Here is a 21131-nt window from a genome sequence, read left to right as displayed (position 1 = left end):
AGATATGTTACATTTGTATGTTTCATAAGTAAGGTAAGAAAAGGTAAGATAAAATGACACTTTATAGTTCATTTTCACAGAAATTTGTCTTGCATCCACAAACTCTAAACAATCAACAGAATGACATAAAAACAAATAAAAAAAACAAAAAAAACCACCTGTAACGTCGCCCACCAGCAGTCCTCAAAAAGACTGTACAATATGCAACCACATACCCCTCCGACAAACACAGACACATAATATACATCCTGCATTCAGAAAAAAACATATCTAGTTAGCATGTGTGTGTGTGGGGTATAACTCCAGTATCATATTAATGTTTCTAAATTGATGTTGGATACGAGCAGACTTTATTATTGAGAAGTGGAGGGAATGCTGGATGGCATGACACTTTGACGAGATGCCTGCCAAGCTGAAAACCAATGTTTGGGACAAATGATATAATAATACCTGTTTTTAGCGGGTTATTACTGCATTTTCAGGGGCTTTTTAAGCACCAAATGTTTTTTTTTTATGGACCTATCACTGTGTTTTCATCTGGGATTGTGCCACAAAAAGAGTTCTTTTTTAATCAAGACATTGCTGCATTTCCTGCAGAGATAGTGCTTAAAACAGTGGGCACTTAAAGCCAAAAGTGTTAACCAAAGTGCTGCTTTTGTTTTAAACAAATCTGCCAAAAAATAACATACAAATTTAATGTTTCTGTGGTTTTCAGAAATGTACAGTGCCAGCATTTATACTGGCGACTGGGCTGCAATAAACACAAACTGGAAGTGAATAAAATGGGAATGTCATTGTTTTTGCAAGTATTATAAAAAGTCACAAAAAAAGTATTGTGCTCTGTCTAGTGATAAAGTTGAGATGCACCTCTCGTCGTTACAAATGAATGACAATGATTAAAAAATACTAGTAATAACAAACTATTCATATATACTAAACAGTGAAGCATATTTTTTAATACGGTATTTGTGCTTGTCTTGGTGCCTTTCACATTGAATCTGGCAAACACAGAAACTTCTTTTAAAGTTTCCTTCTCTCAGAATATAAAGACTGTAAAAATAGGATTTTTAGATCTCAAACATTTCTCTGGATCAGTTACAAAGCCGACAGATACATCTCTTTTATGTTTTTATTTCTCCTAGAAAGGAGCTGAACTCAACATTATACAACTTGTCTTCATCCTCCTGCCTCATCATCTTCACCATTTTCTCTCAGTCCAAGCTCTACTTTATTTTATGTCCTGCTTTCACAGTAACTACCGCAGCCCCCTCACTTCCTCCTGCTCCCAGAGCCATCCCATCGTTCCAGCTTATCGACCCGTTTCTTCAATCCTCCAGTGCCCTGATGTCCTGCTTTTCCTCCGCATCTCGCTTCATTTTGCTGTTCTTCTTTCCTACCTTAGATCTATTAGCCTCCTCAGGTCATCATTCCTCTGCAGGCTGCTTTGGCCCACATGGACAGTGTGTTCACTCTCGTTAACTTGGGCAGGAATGACTGAAATAAAGGCTTTTCTCAGGTACATAAATACTTATCTACCAAATAGATTACTGCTAACTTTACTTCACATGTATTCTCAGTGCTGTGAACCAAATTTACTTTCTCAGCATCACATATTCTGAAAGCATAGCCAAGACTTTCAGAGCCTACCTGTCTGTTTTAGAGCGTTCCTGCTGTCAGGTACACACTGCAGCTCCTGGCAAAGCAACACCCCACTGAGCTGAGATGCTGTGCTCACCTGTCAGCGGTAAACACCCTGCTCCTCATCTGAACTAAAGCAATTTAACCACTTATACTTATGAAAAAATGTCTTAGCACTCGCATTAACTGAGGGAAGAAGAATAAAACAAACAAAGATGACAGTCCACTGTGAAGAGCAGCATTAAATGCACAAAATCTACTTCAATCTAGATTTCTTATTGTTCTTTTTTTTCAGGATACTGTTTATATTTTTGCCAAAATGTCTAATTTAAATGTCTAAAAGTATACATTCTGCCACTGTTAACTTGCCAAGAGTTTAATCATAACATTTAGCAACTTTAAGAATGTTTTAATTATACGTTTCTCAACTCCAATACTTTCTTCCAAAACTGGCTGAGCAATTAAATCCAAGGCAAGCAAAATGAGCTCTGCTTGGTGCTTGGATGAACTATGAGGGGGCAACTGAACAACTGTCACTGTGCGAGAAGACGTCTGTGGCTAAAATGTACTGCAAAGCACAAGTCAACTGTCACTTGATTTCCATCAAGACTAAAAGTCTACAGCCATGTTTGAGGCTCTGTGAAGCTGAACCTGTACACACATTTTTTTCTCTCCCAAGAATCATTTTCCTAGTCCAGTGTTTATGTTGACAGCAACTTTAGATTTAGTCTTTGTCTTTAGACGAAAATGCTTAGTAGTTTTAATCACATTTTAGTCATTTTATCCTTCATAGTTAATAGTCATCATCGTCTAGTTTAAGTCAATGAAAACTCACAATGTTTTAGTCAAGGAAAATTCACAACATTTTGGTCAACTTTTAGTCATTACATTTAGACAAGGTATTTTTTTCACTCAGACTAATACAGGTTTTAGAAATTATAATCAAGGTGACAGGTAGTATGTAAATGTCATTTAAAATTAGCACTAAATGCAAAGTACTCAAGTAAAAGTGTGCATGTGCAATAAGGTACATACTAGCATTGACTCTACCATACATGATTTCAATTAGTTAATTAGATAATAAATGTTCTGTCACACCATTAAATATGTTCAAGACGGACTCCTCTAATCAACATCAACACTGTTGGCTGAAGTCTGGGAGTTCAGTGGTCAGGAATAGGTTAAGACAGAAGTGGGAAGATTTTATCAAAAGTTGTGGTAAGTCTGTTATGACTTGTGTGTGATGGCTGACTGACTGAGAAGCAGTGACCCTTAACAAACATCTCTCACCAGCAGAGAGAGTGAGAATATGGGAAACCCAACCTCATGTGAAAGTGTTGGTGTATTTGTATCGTGAGTGTTGGAACAGTCAGGTATTTTTCTGCATGTGCGTTTGTATCAACTGTGTTAATGTGTCGGTTGTTGTGTTTTGGGTGCGCACATGTTACACAGACTAGCTGACACACCAGCTGAGATCATCCCCTTGGTGCCTTGCTGAATCACTCGTAATACCGTATGTGAATCAGCACAGGCCAACCATATGTTTCACTGCCTGTCCCTCTGCTGTCTAACACTAAGCTGTATTTCTGACAGATGGTTCAGCTGCACTTAACATGACCATATTATTTTATCATGTACAGTAAAAAACTGCAGAACGACTCTGTGACGAAGCCTTTTATCTCTTAAGGAATCATACAAATGTTGTCTGAGTAGAGCTGGATAGACCTGGAGATGCAATTACTGTCAGTGTAAAAAAAAAACATTCCATGCATTTCATGCCAAAATTGATATAGAAACCAGAAGATGTGTGCCTTGAGGAAGAGTCACCTAATCTAATCCACCAAAGGGTGCACAGATGGAGGAGAAAATTGTGAAAATGTGATGGTTTATGATTTCTAGCTCCATGTATAACACTAATGTGATGTACTGAGTTGGAGTGAACAGAATTGTGTTAGGCTGAGATAAACTGGTCTCATCTGACTGACAACACAAACACAAACACTGACACAGTGACACAAGTGACTGTATCCATAATTTTAGTGTTTTGTTCCTTTCAGACTAGCAGAACGCATAACTTTGAGCCTAAATGGGGAAATTATCTATAGAGACCAAAAGCGTTTGAAGTGCCAGGCTGTAAAGTTAGGCATTTTAACATGGGTGTCTATGAGGACTGGCTTCCTTTTGGCCATACTGGGGACAACCTCTAGTGACCATATGAGAAACTACCATTTTTGGCACTTGTGCCTTGGCTTCATTCTTCAGCCTCTGAGGTTGCTGCTTGGGTATAACCTTCTAGTGTCTAACAGAGTGTTTTTCATGTATTCCTACCTCCAGGATAGATGCCTCTTACTCCATTTGTTTTGAGGGTTCAAGCCTCGTTTCCTGCGGCCCATTGTCACCTCCATCTCAGAAACATCTGGCAGAGAACACCTGGGTGTTTTCATTAGACCCAGTGTGGCTTGGTCTAAAGAGGAAAGGAGAGGTAGACGTGATACAGATATATTAAGGTACATTAATCAAGCCTAATATCAAAATAACACCGTAAATGTAACCATTTTACCAGTGGGAAAACTAAATTACTTAACACATGCAAAGAATATATAAAGTGGACATCCACCTCTTTGGTTCAACATCTGTTTGCTAATGACTGTTTCAGTAGCTGTAACTCATTCTGTATGTGTTGTTGTGCTTACATATGCACATGTACAGGTGGTTATAAGTCTGTCTGTTTAGGCCATAAATCATAAGATGCTTTGCATGATACCCTCTCACATGGACAATCACATTCTCTCTCGCTGGGGCCATAAATTATACTTGCTCACACACACACACACACACACACACACACACACACACACACACACGCCACTGTACTTTGTTAAAACCATTCACACACAGTATCATGCTTTCTACTCTCTGCAGTTGTGTATGTGAGACGGAGTAGTGGTGTGTATGGTAACGAATGACATTGTGTGTGCAGCAGAGTTGTGGTGTGTGAGGCTGAAAATATGTACTGTAAGTGTAAGACACGGTGCGTTCACGAGAACAGAAGAGGGTATACCAATCAATATACTGTTATTCTGTTTCACACATACCACCACTATCCATCACATAGTATGCAGTACTGTCATTCTACTGTGTGAGTTTGTGTGTGTGAGGGAGACAGCAAGTATGATTTATGTTTACAAGATGTCTCATGGTGTGTAGACTTCTGTGCAATCCAATGCAATCCAATACAAAAAAGCTGAAATACATTTCACCTCTCTAATGTTCAATGCTTGTGTCAGAATGATTGACTCAACTCACTTTCTAAAGCCTCACGTTGTTTTTGTTTTGCTTGAATTGTGAGGCTGTTATCAACCAGAGAAATCTTAGTGGACTGAAATTCTTACTCTTCAAGTAATCAATGTGTCAATCAAGAGAGAAAATCTGTACGTTATTTTTCTAACTAAAGTGGCCACAGTGTACTCTACCTGTTACCATAGTGTGTCCGTAAAATATGTTTTTTTCTGAGACCAGCATTGAAATGGGACTTGGGCGCGCTGCAAATTTACACCATGCTACACAGCAGAAGTGTGACGAGGTGCTGAGCCAACACATTCTCACTTCCAACTCATCAGGTACTGATTGTTAGTCAGTGACCCTAAGCATCAAGTGTTAATGCTTTTGGTACCAAGCAGCGTCAGTATTGCATGCTCAGGGGTGGCATATCAATTTTCTGCATGTCACATGCATTATGTCTTTTCAAAACTTCAATTTTGTACACTTTATGTTGTTAAATGCATACAGTCTCTTTGTAAAAGTAAAATTTAGAATGTAGGTAAACAAAATAAAATAAGAATAAGAATTTCCTGGTTTACTTCCTTTGGTTTAGGCAACATAAGTGTGTGGTTAGGTTTCGAGAAAAAAAAAAGAAGTGGTTTGGCTTAAAATGTCTGTTATGCCAGCTTTGGAAAAGTATTCCATAATTTTGGAGCATGGTTAACAAAACCTAAACCTATTTTCTTGTGTATAATAATGGGTATTTAAAAACTCAGCAGCAAAAAATCTGAGAGCTCGTGAAGGATTATAAAATGACAGAGTCTGCATTGTAGGCTGGTCCCAAACCATTAAGAGCTCTACAGATAAGTAAAAGAACCTTAAAATCGTTAAGAAGGGCCGGAACAAATACCATAACGGTCAACTGTCAGATCATGTGCTAAAAAACAACAACAATGGAAGAGAAGATTAATGGAAGAAAAATAATATTGCTGGCCACATATACCGGCAAGTCCATCCTCTCTCCATACATGCTTCAGCCTTCACTTGTGCCGACATTTTTACTTTCACTGATATTCTTTATCACAGCAACCAGACACAACCAAAGCACCTCAACTGCAAACTTTGACACTGTTTTCAGGAGAGCTCCTGGCATTTTCAGCTCGATAAAAAAAAAAAAACATCTTTGGTCAACACATGGCCAAAGAAAATAACACCAGTGATTGCCCAACCAATGAAAATTTGGTAGGACAAATCTACAAATCCTTTGACCAATAGACCAGAAGATGTAAGCTATATTAGGTTGCATTATATTGTACAGTAAATCATATATTGTCTTCATTCTCTCCCTCTAACATACTGTAATGAACAAAGTAAACACACACAGAGTGCCTCCATCCATCCAACGTGTCAACTCTCACATAATCCTCTCCTTTCAACACAATCACACAAAGCCACATACCTAAGACTCCGGTCTCCTTAAGCCCTCCGTACTTCTGCATGGCTTTGATGGCCTTGGTCAGGGCCTCCTTGGTCTGTAGCTGACCAGTCACTGGGTCAGGGGGCGGGAGGTAGCCAAACTTACTCAGCCAGTCCTAAAAGGGAAACATTAAACAGAGTTTAAGAGTCATCACAGGCATTTCAAGGACTTTAAGCATCCCCAAGCTGCTAAGAGGGTCTGACACCTGTTCATGTTTACTGTCTGGATACTGTGTCTCTTCGCACATATGAACATTTGGGTTATGTGAGAGCTTGTTGTCTAAATACAACAGTTTATATACATTTCTTCAAAGACACTAATTACAACATAAATCCCTGTAATTCCACAACACAAAATGAATCAGCAAAAGATATTTTCCACACCAGGTATTTTGATGTGTCATGGAAAGAAAAGGCACATGTTCAACTGATAACTTTCATAATGGCTGTTTCCATATAGGTTTTCTAGTTCCTAAACCCTTGTAAATTTTGGCATGCTGCTTCTGGCTTACTGGGACACCTAAGTAGAACACGGCTATAATTAAAATTATTAGTAACACCTGCTCTTTTCCTGTTATGACAAAGTATGTCTAATGTTATCCAATATTGTATGTTGGTCGCACTATGCTTTCCAAATGATTCACATATACACACACACATATTAGTCATCACACACTGCTGAGACAAAAACAAACGCTGGATTGGATTGCTAAATTAATCATACAAGTGTGAAGGTAAATTAAAAAAAAATCACAAATAGATTTTCTGCTCTGCATTTAGGGATAACAGTTGGGGTGAAATGGAAGAAAGAACTAATGGACTGTCTGTGATATCCATAGGTCTTTTTAAAAAAATTTTTATAGCAGACATTTCAACTCTTCATGGTTAAAAAAAAGTGTAGGCGTCACTAATAACATTAACGATGGCTCTGTGCTTTTCCCTCTGTGACAGCCAGTTTCTAAAAAAATTAAATGTAATGTAATGTGATATGTTAACAATATGTCTCGACTGACAACACAAGATTCCATTAACTTAAAAAACAGACTTCAGTTCTCAAAAAGCTCTCTGACAGTTGATATTTGCCTTCTCATTCATGACTTTCCTTAACAGAAAGGAGAAAGTTTACAAAATACAGATACCCCAAGTGTCATCCTGGATTATGAGACAAAAAGACAATTCTTGAGTTTGATAATGTAAAAGAAGGCAAAGAATATATTGTTTACTGTAAGTCTAGTGTTTGAGCTCTGACTTAATATTACATCTCTCTGTGTTAATACTGTACATGCCATCTTTTATTTTAATGCCCTGATAAATGTCAGGAAGACAGGCCTCTTTTCATTAACTAATAAAACTGAATTAACTGTCTTTGTGATGATGTGCTTTTAGTTCCTGTGCTTACGCCAGGCGGTTGAAACCTGGCTCACCAATAAAGGTGGATGAGGGCAGGTTTATGATTGAGAAATATTAAATATCCAGAGATTAAAAGGGTAAAAAGATGTGAAAAAAAAATTAACGATGGATCAAAATGTGACAGTTGTGATATTGAAAGATGTTAAGAAACTGCTGATTTTGAGGTCTACGCTGCATCAAAGGTTCAGCCTGATACAGTGTCATGTTGTATGTGAGTGGTGTGGGTCAATGGCATTGGGATTCTGGGCCAGGTTATGCTGAGCTGGAGGTTTTAGGTATAAAGCACTTTAAGGTTCAAAAGCCACATGGGCCACTTTTCAGAGACTGAATATGTCAGCATACTTAACATTTTGGCAGGGTGTAAAGAAAAAAGTAATTATATCAGGCAATATTGATCCCTGTTGTGAAATTTCCACCTCTTTTCAGCATCTCTTCCAGTCCACAGGGCAGTCACAGCCCCGGGTCAGCTACAGAGTATCACCCCTGCAGCTACTATTGACAAATCTGGTGACCGCTTTCTGTGTTCGGTCATTTAGCAGAGCCATCATTACGGCAGTGGCAAGTAGTAGTGACTTAGTAGCTGTGTTTGAAACCATTCACTCATTCACTCACTTACTCACTGTTCTCAGAAATACACGACCACATTGCATTGTGGTATACGGGAGTAAAATGTAGGGTACCATTTGCTGTGCATTGTGGGTATTTTATAGTTCTCGATATTGTGGATGAAATTAACCGCTGAGAATTGGAACAATACTACAAAACGGTCAACACACTATAGTTCACTGTTTCTGTTATAGGGAACGGTTTTGAACATAGCTAGTGTCTGTTTCTTCCTGCTAACAGTGACAGCAGCAAAAAAATAAAAATAAAAATAAACTCAGATAATTGATGACAAGCTTTGGTATAAAAAGTAGACATTACTGACTGTCTGCCAAATAATAGTCAAGTTTTCCATGGTTTGGAAAAAAAAAAAAACTAGGGCTAGGGCTACAGGTGTTACATTTTAATGAGCCATCATGTGAACTGATGATTGGTTACTGTAGATGATTAATGCAAATGAGTATGTATTTAAAATTGATCAAAGTAAAATTGTACCGTCTGCAACCCATCAAGCAATATCAAAAAGCCAGCAAGTAAACTAGCAAAAAAAGGACCAAACAACCGCAACAAAAGCAAAAAGAGCAAAAAGAGCAATAACAACAATAACAGCGACTAAAAATAAATAAACAAACAAAAAATGAATAAATAAATTAGTATTTAAATTTAAAAAGACAATTAACAAAAAGGAGGTTTAGTTTTACATATCGTAAACTTGCAATCTTACTGGAGCTAGTGGATAGATGTGCATGTGTCTAAATGCATGCTTTATTAAAGTAAAAAGTTTTAATTTGGTAAGTATTCCATCTGTTGACTTTAGGACATGATTGCTAAGAAGGGTGACCATATTGAGTCACACTCATCTACTGAGTCTATATTCATCTTTTTTTAATCAAATTTTTGGCAACAGCAAAAGAAATTAACTAAACCAAAACACTGCACATCATTGTCCGTTTTCTGTTTGTGCTGCTGACCGAATGATGTTTACTTTGTGGTAATAAGGTCGCCCTCGTTAGAGTGACTAACCTTATATTTCACAATAACACCAAGTTAGTTGATTGGGTTCACTCAGCCCCAGGAGATTAACGTTAGCCCTCTAATGTCAGCTATGGTAGCAAAGCAGTGCAAGCATAGCAGATGTTACTTGTTTTACCATCGTTTTTTCCCTCCAAAGTTGAAGTTTACCACTACTGTTGGAGCGGCTGAGAGCTGCACAGGTTGTACCTGAACTGCTAGATATTGTTGTCAAAAGTAATGTTACATAGAACTCAAGAAGAAATGAGAAAATTGTCCCCTCTTCTTAGGACAGCTTGTGATCAAAGCCATGTATGCATACATACTGAAGAGGGATGCCACCGCCGTAATGTTGACTCGTGTACTTCAACCATTTGCCCTGATTTGTGTGTAGATTCAGCATCTTGTTCAAGCACCAGCTTGCTGACACTTGAACCCAGCCTCTTCGGTAAATGTTTGATTTCACTTCACCACTCTGCTACTGCTGAATAAAAAAATATATTTTTAACTATGCACCAGCCAGAAAAAAACAACATGGATGTTACATCACCTTGGGATAGAATATCCAGGAAACTGACTCTGCTTCACACAAATGCAAAATGCCCCCCCCCCCCAAAAAAAACCCTATATATATATATATATATATATATCAGACCCACACTAGGCTTGCATGCCCCAGTGGACCTTTCCACAACAACTGAGCATTTTCTGCACACACAGCGGTGTTGAAACCACTGAGAGAGTATCAATCAAGAGTCCTGTCTTTGTCGCTTTTAAAGAAGCAGAAGGCAAGGCATTATTTGTCGAATCATTCAAACACAGAGGCAGTTCAAGGTGCTTCACATACGACATGAAAATGCATCAGAACATTTAAGGTCACACTGAATGGAAAATAATCAGTTAAAGTAAGTAGGAATGAAATCAACTAAAAATACAATATGGCAATTCAAAATGGGCAAAGATTACAGTTTAAGTGAAGCAGAATAAAAACACAACACAGACTAGGAAAACCTGCGATCGAGCATAATTAGAGTTGCTGCAGTCTGCATGAAAGACTCCTGAGAGGTCGAGATGTATTTACAATTAATGTATAAGTGGCAACCTGTATTGAACACAATGTAGAGATATGCATGGTGTACAGTATGTAACATACATTGCAACAACCAACAGTATGGTGCACACTGCAAAGATTTGGGCAACACGGTGGCCCATCACTGAAAGATAGCCGACCAACAGCTTGGTGTGTCAGGGCCCTCAAATTCCTGCTGCTTACGATTTGGCACCTGGTTGCTACCTTTTTATAAAGCTGTGATCTGACCTGAACGCTGTTGGGGTGCATGCCCATTGTTGTCCTAAACACAGTAAATGTATACCACCACACAGTTGTAGAGGGTCATTAATGTTGATCTAGAATTCCAGTATTATCTCTGCCTGAGTCTAAACATTTATTTATTTATTTAGGAATACCCTACATAGATCTTTAATCCACAGATGACATTAGATGGGCACTGCTGGTGCTCAGAAGCCTAGGAACAAAATGTGACACTAAAGGTCATGTTTGATTACTCTAGATTCTGAAAGAATAAGAGGAAAAGAGAAAGGTAGTGTGAGAAGATGAGAGAACATCTTGCTCTCATGCAGAGACAGAGATGTCTGCATATAATGAAAGAACCCAAGCCGCCCCGTGTGAGTTTATTCTCTCTAAATCTGTGATTAACTGCAGCACGAGGGGGCTGATGCAGATGGCTGAGACTCCAGTCTTCTTTAATCATACATTATTAAGACATGCAGACACAGGAAGCGATGGCACAAAATCATGTCTAACACTCCAATATTCCCATATTCTTGTACCTCAAATGAGAGGCATGTTTTCAGAAAACATGCTCTGCCAAGCCTGCTGCCGCTGCAGCGAGCTCTTCTTCTGAACAATCAAATCTCTCTTTGTACAGTCGTAAGCTGTCGTGTTTCAGTTGCTCTGCTGTGGTCGGCATAAAAGTTTCTTTAAATGTCTTGGCCAAGTTGTAGAGCGGAACCAAAGAACAGCTGATTTGACAAATGGGTAAACAACTGGCTTGAGAACTCAGAGGTTCTTGTGTCACAATTCCAAAGATTTATGAGAGAAAAGTAGAGGAATAACTGTCCTTGACACAATATTACTTGGTATAAGAAATGAATACAAACTGCACGTTCTTGTAATTAACCACTTCTTTTTGCTTAAAGGGGGAAAAAAAGCTAATTTAGGAAAACATCCGTTTATATTATGTCTCTGTATACATAGAACATACATCCTAGTGGTTCCTTGATCCCAGTGCCCTCTTGTTCTTTTACAGACGGTGGAAGGGTTGAACCATGGATGTATGAAGAGAATTGGATACAGTGTTGGAGGAAAAGCCACGTTAATTCCCATAAAAAGATTGCTCAGAAGCGCCTGAAGCCAAAAATGTTTGACTTATAGGTGTAAAACTTCATTGTCAGGCCCATAGAGCAAGCAGATTAAGGACTTCATTGGCCAAGTGACTAATTTCTGGTTTAGCAACAATTTCTACCTTATGACCTTGAAGGAGTGTCCACCCAAATTTAAAGTTTAGGAATTCTTTATTATTTTAGGTACTAAAACAAAACAGGAATCATCTTCTGGGCGCGGTGAATGTCTGCACTATATTTCATGGCAAATATCAGCAGTCCAGCAGCCCTAGAAACGATCTTCATATTCCAAATTTCTGCAGTGCGCAATTTACACCCAATGCCAATGTTGCATGCAGGAACCAGTGTGACCTTTATTAAAAAATGTAAAGTAGGAGCGCAGAGGTCGAAACTGGCACTGAGTTTGAAAAACTTTGACACTGTACATAATCTGGAGTTTTGCAGGATTGCCCAACATCACTAGTGGTAGGGTTGTTTATTTGAAAGTGTTATGTCATTGCGGTGTGTGTTTGTGGACCCAGAGCAAGGTTGTTGTTCTACGCTGTCAAGAATCCCAAACTCAGTCATCTATCTAACTGTCAGGACTGCCTGCTGCTCAGAAAGGTGACTGTACAGTGAGCGTGAGTGTCAGCATATATGTGGAAGTGAGAGTGTATGTGAAAGCAAAATAAAGTCAAAACTTAACCCCACAAAGCACCTCACTGAGAGGGGACACGCCCACAGAGAAAAAAAAAAGTTGAAAGAAGATGTGGGGGGACAGAAAAAAAGAGAAGACAGTCAAAAGACACTCAGGGAGATGGAAGGAGACCTCTGACGATGAGGGCTTCTTGAGTCTTAAGATGTGCTCATCCTCAAGGGAGCCTTCTGTTGTAAAGCCTTGTAAACATCAAACCAAACCACTGACTATGATTTCACACACCACAAGAGAGAAAGAGGGAGTGTGTCATGCATGAGCTGCATGAATAACATCCACCGGAAAAAAATAGAAAAGAAAAGCACACAGATCCACATAAACTGCATCCCATGCTTGCTATTGGCCTTATTCCATCTGACTTTCCTAAAAATGGATGCATGGTCTTTGAGAACGAGGTAGGACAGTGGATGAGTGTGTGACAAGTAGTTGCATCTCCTGGTGTGTCTTTTAAAACCAGCTTTTACAGAGACTCCAATCAATAAAAGGAGAGTGGAGTGGGTAGAGTGTCATGCCAGACTGGTTTTATAAGTTTCTTGGAGCACTTTTCTACTTTTTTTCTAGTGTAAAAACATGTTTCTTGACCACAGCTTCTGTTTTATATGGAGGGAAAAAACACTCAACTTTTTAACAACCATTTTTTCGAGCCAACAAATTTGTAACAAAAAGACACATTTCACGGTTTAAGGTAGATTCACCCTATCTGAAATAGAAAAGGTGTGGAATTCATTAAAGGAGAAATAATTAAAAACTGAGAAAGTTTTTTCCATTCATAAAACAGTGGTTTTATAGTTAACTCTGGAGATTTATAAAACACAAAAAAGTCATCGGGGTCTGGCATTTAATTGTAGAGGTTCTGGCAGGGTAGTGGTTATTGATAATAACATTAAAGCTATATAATTTATTGCACACGCAACAATATAGATTGGCTTCTTTACAGGGAATGAAAAGAGTCTTGGGAAGCATAGAGGGACCAATCACCTTAACAGGATATTTCAATCAAGTGATGGATGGATTCCTTGAAAGAAGCAGCTCATCAGAGAGAAAATGGCAGGTTTTGCAGGAGATGCATTCCTTGACATAAAGTTTGCATTAACAAACAGTTTTTTTTTTTTTTTTCCTGGCTAAAAATAAGGTGGAGGTAGTGCCATCCTGATCATGTGCACACATGCACATGGGTACCATGCCTTCGGCTGAAAATGGACTTTCACCAAGCAATGTATTTTAGGAGAATAATTATATCATTTGAAACAAACTAACTAAATATATACATATATATATATATATATATATATATAAAATTGTTATATATATAAAAAAGCCGACCAATACTTTAAAAAGGCTTTTTATGATCTTAAAGCCTATACAAAATGAAGACAGAAATTGGTATGAGACTACAGCCACCATAACTGACACATGTTCATGTCATTTAATCATCTAATTTATCACTGGTTTTGTCTCTTGCACACATTGACACGGTCATTTTTCTCAGTCAGAAGCTTTCTCTCTGCCAGCCATATTACTCAAATGTAATAAAAAGTTGAATTACAAAGGCAAAGATAATCCATCTTTCTATTCCAACCTCATCCCATCTCTCTCTACCCCTCCCTCGCCTGCTCATCTCGACACGAGGTCAGTAACTGAACATGATTTGAATCAGTCTCATATAAAACAGAGGCAAAAAAAAGAAAGTGAGAGAAGAAACAGAGTGCGAAAAGGAGTTGATTGAAGTAAGGAGTTGAGAGACGGCGAATCCTCCTTATCGCTCGCAGGTAAAGGAGTCAGATGGACAAAAGGGAGAGTAGATCTTAAACAAGAACAAAGACAGTGAGCGGGAGTCAGACGGACAGAAGAGGTAGGGGTGGATGTGGCATGATGTAAAGATGGCAGACGCAGGGACATACATCTGCAGAGCAGCGTTACCCGCACAGCAAGAGATACATGTGGACATAGATCACAATTAGGATGACAGTAATGAATCTATGTTGAAAATAACCAGAATTATATCAAAAGTTGTTTGGGTAAAGAATTATATACTAAAATAATTAGGCTGAAACTCACTCTGCATGCAGTCTGCAACGTGTCTTAAAAGTATCTGACATATCGCTGCTTTTCGTGAGATTTGTATCTGCCTCTTAATGAGACACTTTGATCTCCCCCGGTTGTTTTAATTTAGAAATGAAGCAGTACAGAGGAGCTTCTTCAATCGCACCGTAAAGATGAGAGAATACATAAACACACACAGAATCAATGTATTAAACTTTTTTTTCTCCATTTACATTAGAAAGAAATATGCTGCAAAAATAGCTTTAACTATAGAATAGTAATTGGATCATAATTAGAAAAAATCAAAATAAATAGTTTCTTTTTACAGTGCACTGTTTAAATGCAGCTCCTCCCTACACTGCTTGTAGGCACACTGCAAACTACTTTTGTCAGAATAATTAAAAAAAGTTTGCGCCAACACTTACATATCCAAAAGTAAACAGGCTAACTCTTAATCCCACCTGGGATTCACTCTTGTTTTTGAAATGAGCATTGTCTGCGGGGTGTTCAGCCATGCTGCTGCTGTATGCAATTTTTCTGACATGATTTTTGGCATGCTCCCTCAAAACATATGTGGCATTTTGTTATGGATGGATTATGCTGGAAAGGGAAAAGTGCTCACTTACACTCTGTTTAATAAATGTCTGACTCAAATTTGAGAGATTTGTATCTATTGAGTGCTTGAAAAAAAGTCTTAGATCTTTAACCTAATCCTGTGAAAAAATGGGAGCAAAAACAAAAGAGTTCTATTTTAATTTTTGTCCTGAGTATAAAAGGCATTATAGGCAGTGTGATTTTGGCGTCAGTCATTAAGATGTCATGCCAGTGCTTACATAGTAAAAGTTACATGTGGCATGCTATATTTATGTGTTCACATTCACACTTTCATGACTTAAAACAGTGAAGACTCTTATACAAAATGTGTAGCAGCAAGCCATGCAATAATAGAGGCTTTTACTATACTCAGGAGTGTACCTTGGACGCTTCTTTTGGGTTGCAAGATAAAAAATAAAGGGTCACAAGATGATTATCAAGGTGCAGTAAAAAATAATAATAAAAAAAAAATCCTCTGGTGTTGGTTTTATTCTTAAATACCAGATAGTTTCACCTCCTTTCGGCCTCAAACTGAGAGCACGGTCTGAGTCTGAATCCCTAGACACTATGCAACCCATTTGTTTTGGTTAAAAATAAAGAAATCTAAAAAGTTTTAGAAACCAACATTAGAAGATATTGCCACAAAAATGATTTACTCCAAAACATTACTGGAACTAATGCAGTCGTCAGTCTGGGTGTCACCAGTTTAAGTATCCCAGGAAATGTGTAGCAACAAGTGCGTCACTTGAGTGTGTAACACTTGAGTGTGCGAAGTCTTTGATAAAGCTCCAAAGCACTCCGCTACACTAAACAACAAATCCAGTTTGCATTTCATCCCCTTTCTTTATAATAGGAGTTGATAATCAATCCATACAATATTCTCAGTTTAGTCCTGCTATAATTTAATAGTTCTCACATACACACATTCTCAGCCTCTCACACTCTCAGACTAATTGTCAGTGGGTATTAAAGTGGGTATTAAATCATGCAAGGTTTTGTTTGTTCTATTTCGCGCTACGTTATCTGTGAAATAAAATTTGTTTGCTCTGAAATGTGTGAGGCCTGGTCACTGTAATCCTATTATGCAGTGAGGACTACAGCAGGTAAACGGCAACAATAGATATTTCTTGTTTTGTTTCATCTCTCCGTCTTTTCCATCACTCCATTTTTTTTTCCTTTTCTAACACAGTTTTCTCATTTTTCACTTCCATTTCTCTCTGTGGACTTACATCCTTTCTGTCTGACTGTTTGAGCAAAGCTCCATACACCGGCCTGTCCTGATGAAAAATAAGAGTGGCACCAACCATAAAGAAGAGAAAATAGAAAAATAGAGACACTGAGGCAGAAAGACACAGAAGTCAGAGAGGTAGACGAAAACTTCCTTTAAACAGTCCTGGATCAGAGCATTCTGTTTTTAACTTAACTCCCTCATCGTCCTGTTTTAGATTAAAGTCATTCCGACATCATGCAGCACATCCTGTCAGATGGGACAAACCCTCTTTCCCAAAAGGTCAAAGTTCACCCTCCATATAGAGCTTGATCTGTTTCATCCTCCCTTCTTGTCTGACAAAACCTTCCTCTGTTTTTCTCAAATGAACAGCTGCTGAGTCCCTTCAACCTCGGCCTTCTTGTCAAGAAATGAGTCACCGGGAGACATTTAACCCCGCGACCCCGCTGTCTCTCAGAATCTGATGAAGCAGCAGTGGTCGATTTAGTGTTTACATTGTTCTCTAATGCCTCTGAGACAAAGGCAGACCTTTACCTTTCTGTCTGTTTTGAAGCAGTGAAGTGCTGATGTAAAGCAGACAGAAAAGGGGTTTTTATGGAGTCGCACTTTATGGAAAAGGGCTGAAGATGTGCTGGAAAACTTTCCTTACTTTGTCATTATGTCCATAACTCAAACATTTTTCTGTGTTTTGAGAAAGTACCAATGGTCAACAATACAATATCTTTGCAATATCAAAATCAAGGTATGTGGTCAAAGTTATTGTGATATTTGTTTTTCTCTGTCGCTACATTACAAACTCATGTTTCCTTCTTCATAAAACATGAACAAAGCTGATTTTTAAGTATTTTAAATATTCAATGTAAAAGGATCACACCAAGGGATTAGATTAGATTAGACAGGGATGAAATGATATAAAACTGGCAAAAGTGAGGGAAAAATCTGCTGCAACCTTGGAGGAAAAGTTTAAATAAAAGGTTAAATTTTTATGCTTTGTAAGTTCATCTTTAGCTCAACATTTCTCATAGCAGTTTGATACCAGCCAAGATCTAAATACTTCATGTGATCTGCTATTATTCAAAAATGTCACACAAAAGATATCCAAACAAATACCCACAGTATGACACAAAAAAGACTGTTGTGTTAAAAAAAAACTAAAAAAAAAAAAAAAACAAAACTCCTGTACTGCACCAAAACTTCTATAAAGAATCCTTCCCCTTCTGTGTGACATCAATCAACCCAAAATCTCTGCTCTCAGCCAAGATTTCTCTAAACCGTTTCTCTCCATAACACCCAGGGAGTGTATGCAATAGCTTCAGCGATGCTATCACTCTCCAAAGCAGTTGGAGCAGCTTTCCATTTTATATCACCGGCTTATTCTGAGAAATCGTTTACTTAAAGCATTACACTGGGATGACATAACAGGCAGGCATTGACAGCTTGTGTGTTTGACTGAGGAGCTCATAAAAGTGGAAACCAATGGCACAAATGACTTTTTTTTTTAAAGCAAACACTATTTTCTAAGAGAAATGGAGGATTTACTCTCACCTGTTCAAACACAGGAGTTGAAAGAAATAGGATATAAGCAATAGCAGGAGAGAGGAATTGCAGGTAATGCACAGTCTTAGAAATATGTTTGATCACACTGGAAAAAAAATGCTTCCAGATAAACAGGCAGTAAAAAAAGTGAGCATTAAATTGAGCCATGATAGCATCTGTTTTCTGTGATGCATTTCCACCTGTTGTCTCACTTCGCCCAGACAAACAGGACTAAAGAGCCAGACTTTGTAGTGAAAGAAAGATGAACTGTGCCAGCCAGAGTGCTTAGACCACATCTGTGATTTAACACCCTGCAGGTGACTTGTCTCATCTACAACAAGGATGCTTCTAGGCTGAAGTGAAGGACTTGCATATCTCAGTGGTGTTAGGATAATCTGTTTCTCAGGGCCAGAAAAACAAGATCATTGACTGTAAACAGAAAGACACCCATTTTTCAGTAATGTGCTGTGGAAGACACCAGTACAGGATTTACTTGTCTGCATTTAAGGAAAGGCACAATAAACAATTTTGTTATGAGAAGTGCAGCAATAACAGAAAAAAATAGCAGCAATTTGTGATATGGAGCATGGTTTGTTATCCGGGGATCCTACCGTTTTAAAGAGAGTTAGATATAAGATTTTTCAGACTTTTTACTTTGCTCAGCCTGCTGCCCCTCGACCAGACCCTGGTTCAGCGGATGAAAATGGATGAATGTATGGTCAAAAAAAAAAAAACATGAAGTGACATAAGGTTTAGAAACAATTTTTCATAAATGTTAATCCAACATAAATTGGCTCATTTAAGTCATTTCATCAGAACAGTAATGCAAGTGGAGTGCCTTGATTCCTATAGCGCCTTGTATACTGACTTGCTCAGGTTTCCGCCACGCCATGAAATCTTGGTTAAGTAACCAGTTTTGGTTGAATTTGCATTTCCTCATGTCATTTAGGTTAAAGTAACAGCGTGCTTGCAGACAGCGGATCCTCCACTCTGAGCATCACGGCTGGAGAAAAAATATGAGTGTTTTAGGTTTTGCTATTCAAATCTGCATGACATTATTGCCAGAGGCTTTCTGCAAATTATTTTTAAAAAGTAAATGTTACCAATTATTTTGAGACTTCATTCATAAAATCCTACCTTTAAAGGACTGGTTTAATATTTTAATACCAATTAAAGCTTTAGTTTTGGATTAACAAATTCAAAGAATTCTTATTCATGATCTGCAGGAACCCTTTTATCTTAAAGCAACAGTAAAATTTGAGCTTGTTTTAGCTTCTGTAGTGTGACACGTTTCTGACTTTTTGCCTCAACCCACTTGTGCTAGATCGGAAGCCAAAGGAGGTGAAGGATGGCAGAGAAATAATTAAATTAGACCACCAATTAGGAGAAGTAGAACGGAGATAAGACAGTCATCATAACACAGCCAGTCATTTTATGTAGGAGACACTTGCACACAAAAATGATTGTGTGGATTTCTCTTCTTGTTGCCAATAATAATCCACCCACTTTTCCAATTAGTACACAGTGACGAGTATAAAATGCAGTGGTTGTTTTGAAGGTGGAAAAAGAGTAAGGGGCATTCCCCTAGTCAAGCACAGTCACAATGGTTGATTGCAGTGATTTTTTTTTTTTTTGTGGTCTTTTTGGAAATCAACAATTGTTGGAGGCATTACCATGAATTCACTAGACACATTGTCAGACTCAGGAACACAAGACAATAACCAGGGAAATTTATTTTATTTCTCTTTGTGCGTAAGTATCCCTACTTGGATCACTTGTGTGTTGTCCTTGAGAGTAGTCAAGGCTTTTCAGTGGGCTGAAATGTACTGCAATGATTTTTAATTCAGATGATAATAAATTGCCCATACTTGAACTTCAACTCCCTCTTCTCCATTTCTATCTCACTCCCATTCCTCTGCTCAGAATGGAGGTCGTTTGACTTCATTGCTTTTTCTGGAAATGTAAAGGTCAATAACTCACAAAGGCCCTAACGTCTTTAAGTACAGCACTTGCACGGACTGCGTTTTTTATTAATTAAAAGACCTCACTTCATCCTACGTAATGACCTTAATTTCTTCTATAGTAAAAAAAAAAAAAAAAAATCTTATCTTCCAGTTTTCATACTATAACTGTACATTTTCACATAAGAGTATCTTCAATTGCTAGAAAACGAATAAATACCTCAAATGTAAATGTATAAGACCTCCTTGTATGTAGCTGGTTAGAGTATGATACAGCGTGTGGAGTGAGAAACAGTAATGCTCTATGTGCACTACACTAACAGCATATGTTGACCCTCAGGTCACGCTTAATCCGAGATGTTCCTACAGTATGTGCCTCTGTGTGTGTCTCTGTGTGTATGTGTGTGTGTGACATTCACACTTCCCTGCATGATGTCAGAGAGGGCAAGAAGGACGAGTTGAACGGAAACTTAGAGGGAGGAGCATCAGTTCTGTCTTTATCTAACTGTACAGTATTTGTGCTTTAATGGATAGGGACGCTGCACAAAGAGAATAGCTGAGGATGGTTGGAGGGATTGTACTGCGCTAACTGTTCTCATCTTTGAACTGCCTGACAAATCTTATTGGGCCTCTAGAATTTCCATCATGTGATTATTTATCAGTTTTATTTCAGTAATCTGCTCTTCATGAATGCACCTGAAACCTAAAGAAGTTAGTTACTGTACCATGATGTTTTATGTTTTATTACTAGCTGTGTAAACTGTGTACCCCACAGTACGATTCTAAGAATTTGCTTGGACTGGTTTCTTCTTATTTGTGTATATACATGTGTAAAAAACAATACAAATGTGGCCTGCACTCTCACAATATTCTCTTGATGTTGGTCCCCAGGGTTCGAACAGAACTTGACAAAAAAAAACTTTTAAATATGCTGCTCCTTCTTAGAATAAATTACAGAAGGACTTAAAACTGTCAGCTTATTCTTCTATTGCCAGGTGGGGTTATTAAGGTCTGTAGATCAAAATGACTCAAGACACAATTGAATAGACCTACAACCATAGAGAAGCAACAAAACAAGATGCAGCACTGAGTGATGGACAAATGTAAACAGACTACAGCATGCAAAGATGAGCTAGAATGGTGTAGCATCAACATGTCTCAGTATTGCCCTTTTTGCGAACAAAGTTTGAAGATCTTACTTTTACACCAGCTGCAGCCACCTTGTTTGTTCAACAAATTGCCTCAATGCTGC

The 21131-nt window shown here is 38.2% G+C and overlaps 1 protein-coding gene across 1 annotated transcript in view; it reads right to left on the bottom strand.

The window, feature by feature from the left end:
* LOC121959933 (matrix metalloproteinase-17) overlaps window positions 1-21131 on the bottom strand; it is a 97034-nt gene that overhangs the window by 37472 nt on the left and 38431 nt on the right. The window contains exons 2-3 of the mRNA XM_042509487.2: window positions 6359-6491; window positions 3967-4102 (exon numbers count right to left, since the gene is read on the bottom strand). Of these exons, the coding sequence (XP_042365421.1) occupies window positions 3967-4102; window positions 6359-6491 (269 nt within the window). The remainder of the gene's footprint in view (window positions 1-3966; window positions 4103-6358; window positions 6492-21131) is intronic.

This window comes from Plectropomus leopardus, chromosome 20 (genome assembly GCF_026936395.1).
Source record: "Plectropomus leopardus strain MGB_pleo_1.0 chromosome 20, ASM2693639v1, whole genome shotgun sequence".
NCBI classification, from domain to species: Eukaryota; Metazoa; Chordata; class Actinopteri; order Perciformes; family Serranidae; genus Plectropomus; species Plectropomus leopardus.
The sequence above is the reverse complement of the archived record's forward strand: the minus strand, read 5'-3'. Positions and strand labels throughout refer to the sequence as shown.